Source organism: Chionomys nivalis, chromosome 16, assembly GCF_950005125.1.
Source record: "Chionomys nivalis chromosome 16, mChiNiv1.1, whole genome shotgun sequence".
NCBI classification, from domain to species: Eukaryota; Metazoa; Chordata; class Mammalia; order Rodentia; family Cricetidae; genus Chionomys; species Chionomys nivalis.
Genome location: NC_080101.1, coordinates 53,217,546 through 53,239,818, shown reverse-complemented (window position 1 = coordinate 53,239,818; position 22,273 = coordinate 53,217,546). Strand labels below are relative to the sequence as shown.

General features: G+C 39.4%; 1 protein-coding gene across 5 annotated transcripts in view; it reads left to right on the top strand.

Annotated features, from left to right (window-relative positions):
- Nucleotides 1–22,273, top strand: part of Stau2 (staufen double-stranded RNA binding protein 2) — a 311,167-nt gene that overhangs the window by 115,264 nt on the left and 173,630 nt on the right. For all 5 annotated transcript variants that reach the window (XM_057790251.1, XM_057790250.1, XM_057790249.1 and 2 more), the window contains 2 exons: nucleotides 9,824–10,036; nucleotides 20,918–21,055. In XM_057790251.1, the coding sequence (XP_057646234.1) occupies nucleotides 9,824–10,036; nucleotides 20,918–21,055 (351 nt within the window). The remainder of the gene's footprint in view (nucleotides 1–9,823; nucleotides 10,037–20,917; nucleotides 21,056–22,273) is intronic.

Sequence of the window (22,273 nt, the reverse complement as noted above, 5' to 3'; positions counted from 1 at the left end):
TTCCAAAAAGTCTTAACATTAACTGACAAATCACTAAAAAAAAGATATAGATTTCTGTAACTAAATATGCACAAACTAAATGTTTATAAGGGTGTTTAAAACTTTTTTTTTTGGTGTTTAAAGCTTTTAAAAAGAGAAAACCTTAAAAATAATTTTATAATGCCTTCCATATTAAATCACTAACTTTGAGGCTCATATGGGAAAAGTAGGCAAGAATGAGGAAATAAGCTCAGATTGTGGAGTGACTTCTCCTTCAGGTTTATCACATTTATCTTCTGGGGAACTCTTGCCTTGCACTCATTGGAAGGAACACTGGGCTGAGAAACAGCTGACAAGTCATATCACCTGGCTTCTTGGCCTGTAGCAGGTCGATAGTAGCGAAATCAGGAAGGCAGGAGGGGAAAGTACTTGACAGACTGATTACAACAAGAAGTCACTGGGAAAACTTGGGAAGCCTACCAAAGCATCCAGCACATACCTAAAAACTAAAATAAATAGAAAGACAATTTTATGTCATAAAAATCCTTTGTACATCTGTATGTTATGGCATAGAGTACTGATGTTCATACTGATGATCTAATGTGACAATAAAAGGTCAAATACCCAGGATTCCCTATTGAGTCCGTAAATCGCTTTTTGAATGTGTGTGGTGCCTGTGTGTGTACATCACATGTGTTCTCAGCCTAGAGGCTGGCACAGGGGAAATCATGCTATGCCTTTTAGGGTGCAGTGAGGTCTGGAGCCAAAACTCAGAAATGGACCAGGGACCTTTCTATACCTTAATTTTTGGGAAAAGGTCTTTTACTGGACCCAGTGAGTGCCAGAGATCTGCCTGTTTCCAGTTCACCCAGTGTTGGATTTACACATGTGTGCAGTGGTGCCTGGTTCTTACATGCGTGCTGGAGGTCTGAACTTAGGTCCTCACGCTTGCTCAGCAGGCAGCCTCCTAGCAAAGCTATCCCCCAGCCCAGTAAATTACTTTTATAATTAATAAGCGTGTGCATCAGAACGGTAAAAATGAACAGTTGGTGTTTAAATTAGTAGACTTAAGTTACTTGGGAAGCATACTTATAACTACTTCCTTTCTCTGCTAATGTTGGGTTATTAAGATGCCACATCATTTTTAATTACTTTTCCTAGTGGTACTCCAATATTAGAATATAAAATTCCAGTTAAGCGGTAAACCAAATGCTATATGTTCCTCAGGTCAGAATTTTAAAGGAAACTAGGATTTTGAGTATTCAGTACTTGGAATCCATCTTTTCTCTACATGATGGTATAGATTAGATGTAAGAACATATTGAATAGTTCTGAAATATTCCTAGTTGAAAGTTCCATAATTCTTTACACTGAAAAAAATGCATAATTTTATGGTTTATCAGTGTACCATCCAAGATCTAAGATCATGTCTCCAGAATTCCAAAGAGTTTAGATGTCCTTATGAAAATAGTGAGGTCGCTAACAGGAGGTTAATTTTTATTCTTTTTATGTTTTCGAAAGTCTATCACAGGAGGATGCTTTATAGCTTAATGGTGTTTGAAAGATTTAAATACATGTAAACATAGACTAAAATGCTATATAATTTTTCTGTTCCATTATGATCTTACAGAACCATAATCATATATGCAGTACTATAAAATAGGCCGTTGTATGATGAGACTTCATCTTTGAAATGATAAGACATCAACTTTGACCTCTGGTGTGGTGTATTCCCTGATAGAGGACAATATGTATATATGTAGTGATGTTATTTTCACTCTAGATGGCTTATCTAGTTTAGCATCATAGCTAATATGGCATGTTCTATGCTCTTAGCTTTGTGTTCTGTAAGATATGGGGAACCATAAATGTAAATCACATGCTTGTTGCAATCATATTTCATTTGTATTTTAATAAATTAAGGTTACCTGAAGATCAGTACGCAAAGTAGCCACAATAGTCAGCCATATAGGCCAGGCGATGGTGGCACATACCTTTAATCTCAGCAGCCACACTAGTTAGCCATAGAGGCCGGGTGGGTGGTGCACGCCTTTAATCCTAGCACTAGAGAGGAGTATAAGTGAGGAATGAGACAGGAACTCAGTCTCTTTCAGTCTGAAGATTTCATAGAGGTAAGAGCTCTCTAGTCGCTTAACTGCTTTGCTTTTCTGATCTTTAGGTTGAACCCCAATATCTGTCTCTGGGTTTTTTAATATTCATGCTACATTTGGTGCCCAGCGTTTGAGGTATGAATTCATGAAAAAGCCATTTGCCTGTGACTTTTTAGCCACCAGCACAGGCCAAAGCTGCACGTGGGGCTCCAGTCCCACCTCACTAGACTTTCTTTACTTAGGGTTTTCCTGTTGTAGCCTCTCTGAAACAGTCTCCCGCTGCCACCCAAATTCCAGAAGCACCTGGACTCCACCTGCCACAGGATTCACCTGCCCTAAACTGACTGATTGTCCTCATTCATCACACTTGCTTTTCCAAACAATCCCCTGTGCATTCTTTAGACACCCCGCCGCCCCCTAGACTCCACCAAGGGTTGCAGGCTCTCCTTGAATCCCCTTCTGGGCTGCTGCCAAACTAGGTCGCTGCCTTGAAATCCAGTCAAGCTTTTACTGTTCTGCACAATAGCAATAAGCCTCACATCTTCATCAATGTCATCAGTAGATTTGGTAAGACAATTGGAATTCTTAAAGGGAGGAATTAGCTAAAAGGAGAGTTTTTCTCAAATTAAAAAAAAAAATGGGAAAAACCATACAATGAATGGATTTGGTCTCTGTATGATAATATGCTGGACAGTTTGAAAATGGAACAATTAAATGAGAGGGTATCCAATTTAGGTGGAATTTATGTAATGCCAATTGTAAACATTATCAACTTTATCATTTTTGTCTTATCACTAAAACAGTTGATTAATCTGAGTGCTAAGATATAGGCCTTAGAAAAACCTAATAAAGCAGACCACAGAGATATTCAAATCCAGACAGAGGAATTTAATGGAAAACCAATCTCAGCATTGCATTATAAAAATAGAGAGGAACAGCCTAAGGTTTTCAGATAGCCAACCTTAATATATCCAGTAACTTTACAGGAATTGCCAAATGGCAGTCTCTGTTACACCTAACTGGATTCCTGTGCCAGTGTTAGGTTTAAATTGAATATACCCAAGAGATGCCCTATCATACAACAAAAGTATATGCTCAACTATATTCATAGCAGCATTGTTTGTAATAGCCAGAACCTGGAAACAACCTAGATGCCCTTCAATGGAAGAATGGATGAAGAAAGTATGGAATATATACATATTAGAGTACTACTTAGCAGTAAAAAACAATGACTTCTTGAATTTTGCATGCAAATGGACAGAAATAGAAAACACTATCCTGAGTGAGGTAAGCCAGACCCAAAAAGAGTCACATGGGATGTACTCACTCATAATGGGTTTCTAGCCATAAACAAAGGACATTGAGCCTATAATTCATGATCCTAGAGAAGCTAAATAAAAAGGTGAACCCAAAGAAAAACATATAGTTATCCTCCTGGATATTAACCTTCATCAGGCGAGGAAAGAAGACAGAGACAGAGACCCACATTGGAGCACCGGAATGAAATCCCAAGGCCCAAATGAGGGGCAGAAGGAGAGAGAACACGAGCAAGGAACTCAGGACCGCGAGGGGTGCACCCACACACTGAGACAATGGGGATATTCTATCGGGCTATCGGGAACTCACCAAGGCCAGCTGGACTGGGTCTAAAAAAGCATGGGATAAAACTGGACTCGCTGAACATAGCGGGCAATGAGGGCTGCTGAGAAGTCAAGAACAATGGCACTGGGTTTTGATCCTACTGCACCTACTGGCTTTGTGGGAGCCTAGGCTGTTTGGATGCTCACCTTACTAGACCTGGAAGGAGGTGGGAGATCCTTGGACTTCCCAAAGGGCAGGGAACCCTGACTGCTCTTCGGGCTGCTGAGGGAGGGGGAGTTAATTGGGGGAGGGGGGAGGGAAATAGGAGGCGGTGGCAGGGAGGAGGCAGAGATCTTTAATAAATAAATAAAAATAAATAAATTGATTCAAGGAAGCATGCATTCACCTTCTGTGAAACAAATGTTAAACTCCTGGTAAGTTTATAGTAGAATTATCCTTAAAGACTGAATAGAATTGCTTACAGTTGTTTTAGAGACTGCTACACAATTATAACAGAGTACCTGGTTCAAAGAAGAGGCTAAGATTTTGGAATAACAGAGTAAAGCTAGAGGTAGGGCAATCTCCCAACATCAAATTCTTGGAGAAGGAGATTATGCTACTATAGAAAGGCAAACTGTATATGATGACCACACCCTGGATTTATGCCACACAGCAGCTTTGAATAGTTGGAACAGAATTGGAGAAATAATAAAGAAAACTGAGTAATTTACTAAAGTTATACAGGGCCCAAAGCAAGCCTTTACAGATTTCTTACAAAGACTGACTTCAGCTCTAAATAGAATGATACCAAATTCAGAAGTTAGACAAATAATAATTGAATCTCTGGCTTTTGAAAATGCCAGTTCTCTATGCAAAAGGATAATTAGGCCATTAAAGGCAAGGTCAGCACCTTTAGAGGAATGGATTCAAGATACAATTAATATTAAATCTCATGACCATAATGATGCATGGAAGGAAGAGGTGATTTCCAGAATTTTGAGAAAAAATAGAAATGTCAAATGTTATAATTGTGGCAAACAGGGTCACTTTCAAAGGGATTGTAGACAGGGCATTCATAGAAACCATTTTTTTTCTTAAGAATAATCCATTCAGATTGCCTCTCCCTTCTGGATTATGCGGAAGGTGTGGCAAAGGCAGACATTTTACTAATGAATGTAGGTCAATGACAAATCTTCAAGGTAATCCTTTCCCACTGGGAAACTCTGTGAAGGACCCCTGTGCCAAATCCGGTTCAATCATTTCCTGCCATCATAAAGGAAACGCCTTCCCAGAGCAATTAAAGAACCTAATATTAAGAAACCATACTACTCTGGATAAAGCAACAACTATAGAAGAGAGAACAAAAAATTTAGGAGAAACCATAAAGCGAGTATTTTGACAAACTTCTATAAATGAACAAAGATCAAAACTAAAAATAGAAATAAATGATGTTGTCCTTGAAGGTTTGGTAGAGAAAGGTGTGGATGTAAGAATAGTTTCATTATAATCTTGGCACCCAAATTGACCTCTTCAGGACATAAATGTTCAATTTTTAGGGATCAAAGCTTTATCTCAGGTAAAGCAGTGTGCAAGATAGGTCGAATGTATAGGACCAGAGGACAGAGAGGAATATTAAAACCATATGTGGCTAACAAAGCAATGAATTTCTGGGGACATGATTTCTTACAGCATTGGAATACTCAGATTAACCTTACCCAATATAGAAACAAACCACAAATTAATGTATGTTTTGGGGAATGATAGTACAAGATATTATAAAGAACAGCCATTGGCCATTCTGATTGTATAAGAACAGGGCACAGCAGCTGTGGATATTTCAAAGGCACCAACAGCCCTACCTTTAAAATAGTTGACAGACAAACCTGTATGGGTTAAGCAATGACCTTTAATAATAGAGAAACTGCAGGCTTTAGAACAGCTGATAGAGGAGCAACTAGATGCTCAGCATATTGAAGAATTCCAACCAGCCCTTGGAATTTTCCTGTATTTGTTTAAAAAAAAAAACAATCTGGAAAATGAAGAATGGTAACAGGTAAGAGCTGTTAATAAGGTGATTCAGCCAGTGGGCTCTCTACAGTCTGGCATTCCTTTGCTTTCTTTATTGCTAAAGGATGACCTCTTATAGTTATTGATTTAAAAGATTGTTTCTTCACTATACCTTTGCAAGAAAAGGACAGGAAAAATTATTATGCCTACTCATAATAATTCTCAGCTTGCTAAGAGAGACCAATGGAAGGTTCTCCCACAGGGAATGTTAAATAACCTTACCCTGTGCCAATATTTTGTAAGTCAGCCATTGGAAATGATACTTAAGCAGTTTCCTGAATCTATAGTTTACCATTACATTGATGACATTTTGCTATCTGTTTCAAATATAGATACTTTAGGAAAAAAATGAATAAGTAAAGAAAATTTTGCCTTGTTGGGGATTACAAATTGCTCCTGAAAAAATACAAATAGGAGACTCTATTAATTATTTGGGTTATAAGATAGGTTTACCAAAAATTAGACCCCAAAAGATGCAAATTAGGGGAGATCCATTATAGACTCTTAATGACTTCCAAAGATTTCTAGGAGACATTTCTCATCTACGATACTCTATTGGGATAGATCCTGATGACTTGATTAGTTTAAACAAAACCTTAGATAGTGACAAGGACTTAAATAGTCCCAGGGAATAATCAGCTGAAGCCAAGAGAGAATTTACTTTGATGGAAGAGAAATTACAGGAGGTATACGTGGATCATGTGGATCCAAATCTTAACTGCATTCTGATCATATTACCCTTCAAACATTCCCTTACAGGAATTTTAATGCAGGAAGATATTATCTTAGAATGGATCTTTTTACCACATAAACCAAGTAAAAAATTAAAAACTTATGTGGAAAAGTCTCAGTGAATACCCAAAGGAAAATTGAGACTTCGTCAATTAGCGGAAATAATCCCAGCAGAAATTATAGTACCTTTTAATAATGATGGAATTGACAAATTATGGGCAGAAAGTGAACCCTGGCAAAGAGCTTGTAGTAATTTTTTTGGAAGAGATTAACAACAGTTATCCCAAAAGCAAGAGAATTCAACTTGTAAAGAGAACTAACTGTAGCCCCTACTCTATACTAATGCAAATAAATCAGGAAATTTACAAATTAGAAAATTTAAGTAAAGTAGATCAAAGCCCTTATGATTCTTTCCAGAAGTCAGAATAATATGCTATTCTTATGGTACTAAGGGATTTTAAAGAACCTCTCAACATAGTTACTGATTCACAATATGCAAAAAGAGTTGTTTTGCATATTGAAACCATTGAATTTATACCAGATGGTACAGAATTGACTTTATTATTTATCTGATTACAAGATACAATCAGGAATAGGAATCATTCCATAAACATGACACACATCCGATCCCATATGGGTCTTTCAGGTCCTCTAGCACAAGGTAATGCAGAAATTAATCAATTATTGATTGGGAATGTGTTGAAGGCCATAGGATTTCATAAAAAAATCACATCAATAGCAAAGGTTTTAAAAATGACTTTTCCATCACGTGGCAACAAGCCAAGGAAAATATGAGGAAATGTCCTACTTGTTCTTTATACGAACACCACTACCTGCACGAAGTAGCCCAAAGGGTACTTAGAGGAATAAAATCTGGCAGATGGATGTGTTCCATTTTGTAGAACTGAAAAACTAAAATATGTACACTATACCATTAATACCTATTCAGGTTTTCAATGGGCAACTGCTTTGAGTTTGGAAAAGGCTGATTCAATAATCACACATTTACTAGAAGTTATGGGTATGCTTGTGCAAATAAAGACAGACAATGTTCTAGCTTATGTCTCTAAGAAAATGAAACAGTTTTTTTGCATATCATAATATAAAAATATTACAGGTGTACCACACAATCTTACAAGCCAGGCAATTATTAAAAGATCAAACTGAACTCTAAAGGATTTGTTAAATAAACAGAAAGGGATGATAAAGACCCCCAGAAATCAGTTGCATAATGCTTTATTAACTTTGAATTTTCTAAGGAACAACAGCTCTGGAGAAACACTGGACAGTAGAAAAAGAACTATAGAATTAAATGAGCCAATATATTTTAAAAATGTACTGACCTCAGAATAGAAGCCAGGACATGTGTTATGTTGGAGACTGGATTTTGCTTTTATTTCCACAGCAGAATAAAAGCTATGAATTCCATTAAAATTGATAAAGATTCTATTTGAGCAAGAGACACCTCTTAATTAGAAGAGATAATAGTTCAAATAGCCAAGCTGTTTGATCTAAAGTAACCTATAAAGCTAACAAATGCCTTTCATTTGATCAGATATAACTTGCCAAAAGAGAATCTTCCCAAAATTAGGAAGTTGTTATTGGTAATGATCAGGAAAAAAACTAAACAAAAGAAGTTAGATTCAAGGTTCTTGTTGTGTAAAGAAAAAAGGGGGATATAGATACAATAGGATAAAACAGTAGATTATTGAATCTACTCTTAAAATCAACTACTAGTTTTAAATGTTTTACATTGGGTTGGACTTTTGTATATTGTATACAATTTTGTAAATTGAGATTAATTTTGTTAGAACATACTGTACATACATTTCTACACTTGTTTGAGGTATTGTACCTATACAACTCATTTAGCAATGCAATGCAAATTTCTAGTCCTTGAAAATTATTACCAACTGTTTAGGATAATAAGGAAATGCAGGGTAGTAGTTAATCACCTATTACAATCGAACTTGTAGTCACTTTAGGTATGTTTTCAAGGTCAAACAAAGATATATTTTAGCTAGCCAAGTCATCTTCAAACACTTCAGAGATCTACAGAATATGCCATTAATAACATAGGTTCTTTTTTCTATGACATTGAGACCTGTCTGCTCTTGGAAGCACCAATGTACTTCAGAGAAGATAATGGGCATCAAAGAAACTCCACATAAAGTTTGCTTTCTTTGTGGCAAAAGTAAATCACTGGGCAAGAAAACGCCTTTGCCTTGATTGCTGACAGTATACTGTCCTAATTGGACAAGCAAGACACAAAGAAGAGTGACTGCCAGGTATTGTCAAGACAAGGTGGGACAGCCCTTCAGAATATCGTGCTTCATAGAGAAGTCTGTTGGATATGTTAGGCCTGTAGGCCGAAGATGGATGCCCCAACATTACAGAGGAACTTTGGGTGACTGTCCAAGCAGCCAACTGTTTCTGTCATTACTCACATTTTTTAGAAGTTGCTTGCTTGCACTTTCTGCTTACTCAATTAATATTATTTCTTTCTTGGGTCTCTGAGGGAGTTGAAGACTAGATAGTTATAGTTTTCCTTGTTTACCTGATGCAGAAAGCAAGTTATGATAGAGAGTAAATTTGGTACAAGAGTTTTAATTCACCAAGATAAGATGGATATGGAATATTTTCTCTGAATTTGTCAATTGTATATGGACTAGATATTGTTGATGTATTTATTGCCTGTATATATTGTATATAGTTATTGTTCTTTTTGTATATAGTTTTTTTATATTATTTATAGCCTTTTTATGTGAGACATAAAAGGGAGAAATGTAATGATATTTCATTTGTATTTCAATAAATAAAGCTTGCCTGAAGATCAGAACACAAACCAGCCACACTAGTAGCCATACAGGCCAGGCAGTGGTGGAACACACCTTTAATCCCAGCAGCCACACTAGTTAGCTATAGAGGCCGGGCAGTGGTGGTGCAGGCCTTTAATTCCAGCACTAGAGAGGAATATAAAGCAGGATGAGACAGGAACTCACTCTCTTTCAATCTTAAGATTTCATAGAGGTAAGAGCTCTCTAGAGGCTTGGCAGCTTTGCTTCTCTGATCTTCAGGTTGAACCCCGATACCTGTCTCTGGGCTTTTAATATTCGTGTTACAGCTTGTCAAGCTTTCTTTCACTGTTGGTTAAAGTCTTTTTTTTTTTTTTTATAGCATATAAAGTCTTTTACATAAACGTTGCTGTTATCATACCTTAAAGTAGATGTCTTAAAGAGATACTGTAATTTTGGTATGGATCTCCAGATTAGTTGGAGAGACCATTTAGAAAGATTCATGCTGTTAAATAAGAATGCCAGTATGTTGACTAATGTTCCACTTGCATTTCATAGGTTATTAAAGAAAGTGGACCCCCTCATATGAAGAGTTTTGTTACCCGGGTGTCAGTGGGAGAATTTTCTGCAGAAGGAGAGGGAAATAGCAAAAAGCTGTCCAAGAAGCGTGCGGCAACCACTGTCTTACAGGAGCTTAAAAAACTCCCACCTCTTCCTGTGGTAGAAAAGCCAAAACTATTTTTTAAGAAACGCCCTAAAACAATAGTAAAGGTAAGCATGCACTCGTGGATACTCTTTTCTTTGACTTAATGACTGCAGCGATGGGCCACAGCAGTACTGATCACATATAGGGGTTTTCCCTATAAAACCACAATAGCATTATATAGCATTTTTAATATACTTGTCTATATGTTCATGTGTATTTATATAATTTAAATATTGTAAACACCACTGAGTTAGAGTTGCCTTAAGTTTCTAGTAACATGCTGTAAAGGTTTATAGCTTAGGAACAAGTGTTACCCCACACAGCCTACATGTGTAGTAGACTGTATCATCTAGGTTTGTGTGAGTACACTGTGATGTCTACATAGAAACAAAAATCATGCAGTGACATTTTCTCAGGATGCATCTCCATTGTTAAGTGACATATGACTATAGTATGCTAGCTATAGGCTGTTGACATAGGTTTCTTAAGACAGATCTCTGAACCAATGGGGAAAAAATAACTTCAGTCTCTTTTCTCCCCTCCTTTCTGTCCCCGTCTATCCCTCCTTTCTTCTACCCCCCCCCAGACTTCTTTTCTTTCCTATACCCTGTTCTAAATCAAGATGTAGATTTTGTGACTATAAATTATTGATAATTGTATTCCTTTATGTATGTGTGCTTCTTAGCATCATTTGTGTCTTGTTTAATATAATTCTCATCATTACCATGTAAAGTAGATGATATTATCCCTCATTTTATTCTGTTTTATTTTGTATGTGATGTGCATACATGTGTATATGTATGTTTGCATGAATATAGGCAAGTGTGTTCCTGTGTGTGCATGTGTGTTTAGGTCTGAGGTTAACACCGGGTGTCTTCCTTGATCAGTCCCCATTTATTTTTCGAGGAAGAGACTCTCAGTTAAACCTAGAGCTTACCAATTCAGCTAGTCATCCTACTTGGAGGAATACCCAATCTCTGCCATTATATACTAGGATTCTAGGCAGGCCACCATGCCACTGGATATTTTTGTGGGTGTTAGGGACCACTGTGGTCCTCATACATGGTCTGTAAAAGGATTTTTCTTTTGGGGTCGCCAAAAATGACATGGAGACTTATTATTAATTATGAAAGGTTAGCCTTAGCTTAGGCTTGTCCCTTTAGCTCTTATAACTTAAATTAACCCATATCTTTTAATCCACTTTCTTTTATGTGGCTCAGTTTCCTTCACTCTGTAGTGCCCATCCTGCTTCCTCCACACTGGCTGGTGACTCTGCTTTTCTTCTTCCCAGGCCTCTCTGTCCCCAGAACCTCTTCTTGCCTAGCTAATTCAACTCTTTATTAAACCAGTCACAGTGACACATCTTCACACAGTGTAAAGGAATATTCTACAATAGTGGGCAGCAAGCATTTTACCCTCTGAGCTATCTCCCAGCCACTATTCCTCATTTTCTAAGTAAGACTTTACAAAGCAAGCTCAGATAATTTGCTGATTTCTGTTTGGCCGTCTTGTGGCGTAGCCTGAACTATTCAGACCCAGTGTTTTGCAATAGCAGCAGCAGTAGCATCGGCAGCAGTACTACACTGTAACTTCCTAAGGCACAGGATAATAATCACATACTAATGCAGCGGGGATGACAGAAGCATCAAGTGGAGATCGTATAGCACCCTGTATGCCTGGCTTTGTCACGCTTAGTCCTCATGGTAGACCTCTGAGATCAATGTATTTGTTTTGTTTCTTTTCATTCCCCAACCTCGTCAAGGACAAATACAGAACGTACAGCTTTTCAAGGTGTTGTAGCTAGTTCTTTTATTGGGTCATATTTTATTTACATTAAAAAGGTTTAAAGTAAAGTCAAAGTTGGGCATGGATGACTTAGCATTTAGTACAGACAGTGTCAAATGCTCGGTGCAGTGACCCAAGTGGAACTGGAGTTCTGTGCTGCTGAGAAAGCCTGAGACTGCTGCATTTCAGTTCCTAACTCAGCTCACTTGTCATGCTGGCATCAAGGAGGGATACACTTCGTGTGTTTTTATAGGGTTTTCACCTTTGTGCCTCTTTTTTATTTGAAAATGCATACATTATACAAAATTATATAACTACATGTTTGTGTGTGTGTGTGTGTGTGTGTGTTTTTCGAGAACTGGCTTTGTTTTACTTAGAAGAAAATGTAAGGTGTGCATTCCCTGAACTGCATTCCTTTTGTTATGTAGAGATAAATGGTAAAAACAAATGCACAAGGATCCACTGATCATGAGCCACGGCGGATCTGAAGAAAAGTGCTGTGCTTGCATGCGCTCTAAGCACCTGGCAGAGAGTAGGGTGTAGCTGTTTTGAGTGCTGCCTTTGCCATCAGTTTTGAGCGTGACTTCCTGCCCTGAGCAAATTGCATAGTGTTTTTAATCAAGTGTGGATAATACTTGTACTTGCTTCATAAGATTGTCTTTACTTGAAACAGTCCACAGAAATATTTTTAAATTACTGTTATAATAATTACTCAAATATTAAGATGGTATATTTTCTGATGCTGTCATATGAACATAACCATAACCTATCATACATTTTCTAATATAGTCTTTAGCTTTTCTATGATGAAAGAACAGTGTTTTATATAAAAATGGTCCCATAAGATTGATCACACTATCAAACTCGGGTCAATCTTAATAAACTAAGAATATTAAGCTGTTAAGCTAGATAAAGATACGTACATTTCTAAAATGGTATAAAAATCTAATTCCTGCATTAGCTACTGAAAAACTGTTGTTAAGATGTTATCTTCAAGATTCCAGGGACGGGGAAAACAGTGCTTTTAATATATTTATAAGCATGTTATTCTGGAACATTCTCCAACCCTCTTGCTCCTAGGCTGGACGCCTCTCCGAGCCTCTTACTCTAGATTGGAAAACCACCCTGCATTCTTCCCTGCATACATCACACTTGGAATGACTTGTGCTATGTCTGTCTTATGTAAAATAAAACTTGGAGATTTTCCTAAATGTAGCCATTTTGAGAAAGAAACCTCTTATAGTGAGCTGGAATCTAGATGGTTTTAAATATAATTATATTGTAGACCAATAAATAGAATTTTGGAATATTATCTTGAGTTTTTATTGTTTTCTTCATGTCTTTATATAGCTTAGTCATCAGGGATATATGATTCCTTATGTTCAGTAGAACTAAAGAAGATCTGTGATGAATTCACTTCATTCTTCTTGAAATAATAAGACTATCACGTTGTCTCATTATCCCTAACATTTCTGTGATGTATCATACAGGGGAGGCCATTTGTGTTTGAGGAACACAAGTTTCCACCCCAGAGTCAGGGTTCAGATCCAGTTCTTTCTACCCAGAGATTCCACTAGAAACTGGCTAATTGTGAATTCCTTTCGGATTTAAAGATGGTATATGGAGTGACCCTCTTAACGTGTACAGCTCATCAGATGACCTCTGGGATTTTATCTGTTTTTTATATAGTTGTCTTCTTTAAGATAAGATTTCAAAGGAGCCTTTCCAGTATTGGATATGAAATTTTCTGGATACAGTTTTTGTAAGACTACCCGTACTGATTTTTAGGATAATCTGAGACTTGATAGCTCAGTAATAACTTAACTGTCAAGGGCATAGTAATTTCAATCAAGGAAAGAAATCAAGCCACTAATAATGTTCTCAGATTTCTATTTTATGGTTCACTGTCACTAAAATCTCTATCAGTAGTTGTTTCTTTGGATCATAGAGACATCTTTAGAAGAGCCTGAGATTCAGCAGAAATAAAGGCATTACAGACAGCCTCCTGTTGGAAGGACAGATTTGAGTATTTTCATGTATGTGGTGGCAACTTCCAAGTGCAATAGCTCCTTAACATTTTTATTAGGATCTCACTTAGACTTTTTAGGTATGGTCTGTACTTGGCATTTTCATCATCTCTTTTACAGTGGCTCCTTTTCCAAAGCTTCTTTTATTTCTGAGATTATAAGAACTTCATTTCCTCCTCCTTTTTCCTTTCTCCATACACTTCCTTAGACTCATCTCGCTCCCTTTCAAATTCATAGCCTCCTTTTTCCATTAATTGTTGCCACATACATATGCATGTGTGCATATGCATACATACATACATACATTCCTAAATATAACCTCGGTCTGTATAATGCAACTTGCATGCATATAGTTTCAGGGCTGGCCACTTGGTATTGGATAACCAACTGGTATGTTCTTCCCTGGGAAGGACCATTTCTCTCTCCCTTGGCATTCCTTAGTTACCTGTAGTTCTTTGTGTAGGGTTGAAACCTCATGATCTTTCCCCTACCCGCTTTGGCATATTGTTTGTGTTCAGTTCATGTTTAGGCAGCCATGTTGGTGAGTCTTTATACATGTAGCTTCTGACTTTACTAGGAGACCCTCTGGCTCTCACAGACTTACAGCCCTCTTTTCTGCCTTGGGTGTTCCCTGAGCCTTGGGTGCAGGAACTGTTTTGTATATACCCATTGGAATTGAGCTCCACAGTTTGCTCTTTGATTGGTTATGGTTTGCTTTAATGGTCTCCATCTGTTGTGAAGAGAAATTTCCTGGATGGAGGGGTATTTATACCACAGGCATTTACCTGTGGGTATAAGGACAAATATTTAGGATGGAGTTAGGGATTATGCTAGTTTAGTAAAGTGGTGGTTGCAGGTTCTCAAAGATCCACGCTTCCCTAAAGCTCGGTAGCTGCCTGGGTTTCTGGTACCATGCATGATTTTTCTCTTGTTGAGGAGATCTAAGTGCAATTAGAGACCAGTTGTTTAGTACCAAGGTATGAGCCGCTGCTACACCCTTAGAGTTATGGTGTCATGCTGGTATTGGATATGATTCACAGGCAGCATAGCTGGGTGGACTGTTGGTTGTCACCCTCCTCTGGAAGCTCGCAGGATGCTCTCTGGGCCTCTGAAAGCTGGGCCTCAGGAAGGAGGCTTTCAGGTCAGTTCCAGCTCAAAGCCCTCTGAACCCTGTGTCTGCAATGCATGGTGTCTTGAGCAATAAGAGCTTACCTTCCACCTCTGGAGGGCAGCCACGGGCAATAGCAATAGTCTGTATGTCTTGGGTGTCCCTGACAACCCTGACCAACACCTCAAAAGGGGGCTTCTCAGGCCTGGTGCTGGGGATTTTATTAGGTGGTCTTTGGCTCATGGAAGGAACATTGTCAGCCCACATGAGGAAATTTCATCTATACAGGTACTTACATGTATCACAGTTTTACAGTTTTTGTTTTAGTATGATTCCTTATGACTTTTTTAGACAGCCTTACTGGTATTTTACCTTTCCCTCCTTTCTTTTTCTTTTTTTCCTTTTTATTAATTATTTTTTTCCCATTCAAAAATTTACACTTCTTCCCCTCCTCCCATTCCCCTCCCGCTCCCCGCTCCCCCTCCTCCCTCCCTCCTTAAGAGAGGGCAGGGAACCTTACCCTGTGGGAAGTCCAAGGCCCTCCCCCTTACATCCAGGCCTAGGAAGCTTTGCATCCAAATAGACTAAGGTCCCACAAAGCCAGTACATGCAGTAGAAACAAGTTCTAGTGCCTTTATCAATGGGTTCTCAGTCAGCCCCTATTGTCAGCCACATTCAGAGAGTCCGGTTTGATCACATGCTTGTTCAGTCCTGGTCCAGATGGATTTGGTGAGCTCCCATTAGAACAGGCACACTGCCTCAGTGGGTGGACCAACCCCTCACGGTCCTGACTTCCTTGTTCGTCTTCTCCCTCCTTCTACTCTTCAAATGGACCTTGGGAGTTCAGTCCGTTGCTCTGATGAGGGACTTTGTCTCTATCTCCATCTGTCGCTGGACAAAGATTCTATGGTGATATTTGAGATAATCATCAGTGTGATAGTGGGGCAAGGACCATTCAGGAACCCTCTCCACTGCTGCCCAAGGACCTAGCTGGGGACATCCCTGTGGACACCTGGGATCCCCTCTAGAGCCAAGTCTCTTGCCAACCCTAAAATGGCTCCCTTAATTTAGATATCTTCTTCCTTGCTCCTATATCCGCCCTTCCTCCATCTCCACCCTCCCACTCCCCCAAGCTCTCCCCAGCCTTTCCTTTCTCCCTTCTCTCTCCCCTTCCCCCACCCCCACCCCTACCCCCACCTCCATGCTCCCAACTTTTGCCTGGCAGTCTTGTTTGCTTCCAATTTCCAGGAGGATCTATATATGTTTTTCTTTGGGTTCACCTTGTTATTTGGCTTCGCTAGGCTTGCGAACTATAGGCTTAATGTCCTTTGTTTATGGCTAGAGTCCACTAATGAGTGAGTGCATACCATATTCATCTTTTTGGGTCTGGGTTACCTCACTCAGGATAATGTTTTCTATTTTCATCCATTTGCATGCAAAATTCAAAATGTCATTGATTTTTACTGCTGAGTAGTACTCTAATGTGTATATATTCCACACTTTCTTTATCCATTCTTCCACTGAGGGGCATCTAGGTTGTTTCCAGGTTCTGGCTATTCACAAATAATGCTGTTATGAACATAGTTGAACAAATGCTTTTGTAGTATGATTGGGCATCTCTTGGGTATATTCCCAAGAGTGGTATTGCTGGATCCTGAGGTAGGTTGATTCCCAGTTTCCTGAGAAACCGCCACACTGATTTCCAAAGTGGTTGCATTTCCACCAGGAATGGATGAGTGTTCCCCTTACTCCACTTCGTCTCCAGCATAGGCTATCATTGTTGTTTATGGTTTTAGCCATTCTGACAGATGTAAGATGGTATCTCAAAGTTGTTTTGATTTGCATTTCCCTGATTACTAAGGAGGTCGAACAGGCATCCTACTGAATGGGAGAAGATCTTCACCAACCCCGCATCAGACAAAGGTCTGATCTCCAAAATATATAAAGAACTTAAGAAACTGGACATGAAAATTCTAATTAACCCAATTAAAAAATGGGGTACTGAACTGAAAAGAGAATTCTCATCAGATGAAGTTCAAATGGCCCTCCTTTTTTCTTTTTTTTTTTTTCTTTTTTTTTTTAGACAAGGTTTCTCTATAGCTTTGGTGTCTGTCCTGGAATTAGCTCTTGTAAACCAGGCTGGCCTCAAACTCATAGAGATCCACCTGCCTCTGCCTCCTGAGTGCTGGGATTAAAGGCGTGCATCACCACCTGCCTGGTTCCCTCCTTTTTTATTTAACCTCCTCCCAGTTTCAAATTAGAGACCCTTCTTTTCTCTACTGATCACTTATACTTTGCAGGTGACCTTTATTATTTATTTAATCTGTAGTTTTGTATATGGTAGACCTTAGCAAGAGCTAACCATCTCCATTGCTCTCTTGTGTCCAGCCTAAACAATTTCAGCTGTGAAGTTATAATTTTTTTTCTAATACTGAATGCCTTAGATATAGTCTCATCAGTTTAGTGAATTAGGTACAACTTCCAAGTACAGAGCATGAAAGGTTTTGAGAGTAGGGAAAGATACTTTTAAAAATATGTTTTAATTAATTCTTTGGGAATTTCATATAATGCATTTTTATCATATTCACACCCACACCTTCCCCCAAATCTCCATATATCTATCTCCTATTTCTCCATCTTCCTTAACTTTATGTCCTTTTCTTTTTTTATTGATTTTTAGTGAGCTCTACATTTTTCTCTGCTCCCCTTCCTGCTTCTCCCCTCCCCTCTTCAATCCTCCCTCATGGTCCCCATGCTCCCAGGAGATCTTGTTTTTTTCTACTTTCTACTTCCCATGTAGACTATATCTATGTAAGTCTCTCTTAGTGCCCTCATTGTTGTCTATGTTCTCTGGGATGTTGGCTTGTAGGCTGATTTTCTTTGCTCTATGTTTAAAAACCACCTATGAGTGAATACATGTGATAATTGTCTTTCTGTGTCTAGGTTACCTTACTTAAAATAATATTTTCTAGCTCCATCTATTTGCCTGCAAAATTCAAGATGTCATTATTTTTTTCTGCTGTGTAGTACTCCATTGTGTAAACGTACCACATTTTCCTTAGCCATTCTTCGGTCGAGGGGCATTTAGGTTGTTTCCAGGTTCTGGCTATGATAAACAATGCTGCTATGAACATAGTTGAGCACATGTCCTTGTGGCACAATTGAGCATCCTTTGGATATATACCCAAAAGTGGTATTACTGAGTCTTGAGGAAGGTTGTTTCCCTATTTTCTGAGAAATCGCCACACTGACATCCAAAGGGGTTGTACCAGCTTGCATTCCCACCAGCAATGCAGAAGTGTTCCTTCTCCCCCACAACCTCTCCAGCGTAAGTTGTCATCAGTGTTTTTGTTCTTGGCCATTCTTACAGGTGAAAGATGGAATCTCAGAGTTGTTTTGATTTGCATTTCTCTGATAACTAAGGAGGATGAACATTTCCTTAAGTGTCTTTCAGTCATTTTATATTCCTCTGTTAAGAGTTCTCTGTTTAGGTCTGTACTCCATTTTTTAAAATTGGATTATTTTTGTGACCAATTTCTTGAGTTCTTTGTATATTTTGGAGATCAGACCTCTGTCTGATGTGGGTTAGTGACGCTCTTTTCCCCATTCTGTCTGCTGTCGTTTTGTCTTGTTGACCATGTCCTTTGCTTTACAGAAGCTTTTCAGTTTTAGAAGGTTTCATTTATTGTTTCTCTCAGTGTATATGCTGCTGGGGTTATATTTAGGAAGTGGTCTCCAGTGCCAATGCGATCAAGTGTATTTCCCACTTTCTCTTCTGTAAGGTTCAGTGTGGCTGGCTTTATGTTGAGGTCTTTGATCCATTTGGACTTGAGTTTTTTTGCATGGTGATGGTATGGGTCTGTTTTCATTCTTCTACATGTTGATATCCAGTTATGTCAGCACCACTTGTTAAATATGCTTTCTTTTTTCCATTGATATTTTTTTGCTTCTTTGTCAAAAATCAGATGTTCGGTGTTGATCGCATTGGCACTGGAGACCACTTCCTAAATATAACCCCAGCAGCATATACACTGAGAGAAACAATAAATGAAACCTTCTAAAACTGAAAAGCTTCTGTAAAGCAAAGGACATGGTCAACAAGACAAGGCGACAACAGACAGAATGGGAAAAAGCGTCACTAACCCCTTTGAATGTCGGTGTGGCGATTTCTCAGAAAATTAGGAATTGATATCTGGGTCTTCCATTCGGTTCCATTGATCCTCCTGTCTGTTCTTATGCCAACACCAGGCTGTTTTCACTACTGTAACTCTGTAGTAGAGTTTGAAGTCAGGGACTGTGATGCCTCCAGAAGTTCTTTTATTGTTCAGGATTGTTTTGGCGATCCTGGCTTTTTTGCTTTTCCATATGAAGTTGCGTACCGTTCTTTCGAGGTCTGTGAAGAATTTTTTGGGGGTTTTGATGGGCATTGCATTGAATATGTCGATTGCTTTTGGTAAGATTGCCTTATAATCCTTTTAAAAACTAATTTATTTTGTGTTTGTGTATGCACGCACATATGTGGAGTTCAGAGGACAACTTGGAGGGTTCAGTTCTTTCTTCCCCCACTATGGATTTTGATGACTGAGTTCTGGGCATCCTGCTTGTGCAGCAAGTGCCCTACCCACTGAGCTATCTCACTGGCCCTGATGTTTGCAGTCTATTACTCCTTTACCCCTAGTGGTTCAGTTCAGTCTTCAGAGAAACAATTCCCCAGTGTGCTTCTGTGTTCTACACCATGTGTCCACATGGTTACTGAGTAAATCATAGGCACCTCAAATTCAGTGTCCCGAATTTGTCATGTTCTGTTGTAAATCTTTCTTCATCTAGTGGCTGGAAGCATTACCTATCTGAAACTGAGGTTTCTTTTTACCCTTTTGTCCAGTAAATCATCAGATCCTGTTGGTACCTCACCTAAATGTTTCTCTAGTTCTTGCCATCCCTTGTAAGTCAGGTGACAATGTACTTTATAGTTGGCACTACTCAGGAATGTTTTTAGTTCAGGCATTCAAGGCCAGCCTGACAACATAGTAAGCTACCACATTTTTGTCCTCCTATCTCCTACGGGCTTCTGTTATTCCTCTTCTGTCTTGGTTAGGGTTGCCATTGCTGTGATGAAACACCATGATTAAAAACAACTGAAGAGGGAAGGGTTTGTTCAGATTAAGCTTCCACATCATAGTTCATCAAAGGAAGTTAGAACAGGACTCAAGAAGGGCAGGAACCTGGAGACAGGAGCTGAGGCAGAGACCATGATGGGGTGCTGCTTATTGGCTTACTCATCATGGTTCCTATAGAACCCAGTACCACCAGCCAAATAGGCTGGGCCCTCCGGCACCAATCACTAATCAAGAAAATCCCTGCAGGCTTGCCTACAGCCTGAATCTATGGAGGTGTTTTCTTTATTGAGGCTCCCTTTTCTCAGATGTCTCTAGCTTGTATCAGTTGACTTAAAACCTGGCTCACCTTCTTACCTATTAGGGCTGCTGGACATCTCAGATTTCCCGAGCTGGTGGGTGTATATTTATATTTCACCGTGGTCTTAATATGCATTTGCCAAGTTCTAATGAAGTTGATTAGTCTTTCTTTCCATTTCCATTCTTGTGATACATCTGTTTACCACTTTTTACCCATTTTCTTAATTTTTTTTTAGGAGTTTCTAAAAGTATGTTTTGGAGCCTGAATCAATCTTTTTAATGCTCTATGTTGCAAGTATCTGCTCACAGTTCATGTCTTCCCCTGTCCTTTTCTTGTTTCTATTGCTGCTTGGGAACGACCCTCCCCCACCCTGAAGAGATCACCCAGTTTTAAAGTATAAGCAATCCGGCTTTTCTCTACTATCTCTGAACCCCAGTCCCATAGAAGCCATCCATTTTACAGATCTCTGTTGCAGATCTTTCTAATGACTGGTTTACCCCTTCCAGTCAGTTCTGGTGGGCTGGGGATGCACTAGAGAAACGGTGCTTTTCCTAGGGTCTACTAAGTTTTGCTGTCAAGATTCTGAAATCTTTCCTAAATTCTTCTTTCAGGCTGGCCCTGAGTACGGACAAGGAATGAACCCCATCAGCCGCCTGGCCCAAATCCAGCAGGCCAGAAAGGAGAAGGAGCCTGATTACGTCTTACTTTCGGAACGAGGGATGCCTCGCCGTCGAGAGTTTGTGATGCAGGTATTTTTAGCCATCACAGTAAATGTTTCTGAAGTCAGTGAAAAGATGGAGGCCTTGCCAGGGTGGCATAGGGTTGTGGGGGAGGAGGCCGGGCCTGGGAGGCTGTGACTCTGTTTACACTGTACAGCGTTCAATCTTTTTATGCTCACCTATCAACTTGGAAACATGCTGGTGTCAAGGACATGTCAGCTAGACAGCATGGGATTTGGGAGGGCCTGTGAGTTCACAGGGGTTATTTACCACAGACTTTATCATTTGATGTCTGTCTCTTAGCGTTCCGTGTTGCGTTTTACAGCCAGGGTGATTGACTATTACCATCAGAGACAAAGGGAATTAGAAACAAATTAAGAAGGGGAGATGTAGGGATGGAAGTGGGCCAAGGGCATAAGGTTACGGAGCCCTCTGGAAAATTAGAATGTCTGGCCTGGCCAGTTGACCATGGCAGGGACTGAGGGAGAGACCTGACTCTATTTTGCTGCCAAGAAACTTGAAGACTGTTTGCTCTCTATGAGATAGGAGTCAGGTCAGATATCAAAATTGCCTTGTTCTTTTCAAGCCTGTCTGGACCCATCTATGTTTGTCAGTTCAAGCCATACTCTTGGAGTAATCTTGGTTCTAATTTTTTTTTCATAGGAAACATATCCAGGACTGGTGAAATGCCTAAGTGACTAAGAGTGTGTACTCCTCTAAGAGTGTGTACTCCTCTAAGAGTGTGTACTCCTCTAAGAGTGTGTACTCCTCTCCTCGTGCAGAGGGCCTGAGTTCAGTTCTTAACACTCCATCAGCTAATTCGTATCATCACAACAGGCAGTTCGTGACTGCCTCTAACTATAGCTCCAGGAGATGGGGTTTTCAGACACCCCTGGTCTCTTTGGGCACCTACACTTGTAGTCATATACGTACACAAAGACAATAACAGCACACACACACACACACACGCATGCACACACGTGCGCACATACACACGCACTTGAAAATAAAATAAATCTTTAGACAGAATACTGAACAGCGGGAAGAAAATAGTATACTGGGCCCCATCCAGCAAGTAAGGTCTTTGTCACACTGGTCAGTGTGAGTTCTCACTGTCCTCCTGATTTCTTTATTCCTCTATAGAAATTTTTTTTTTTCTTCTGAGACAGGGTTTCTCTGTGGTTTTGGAGCCTGTCCTGGAACTAGCTCTTGTAGACCAGGCTGGTCTGGAACTCACAGAGATCCGCC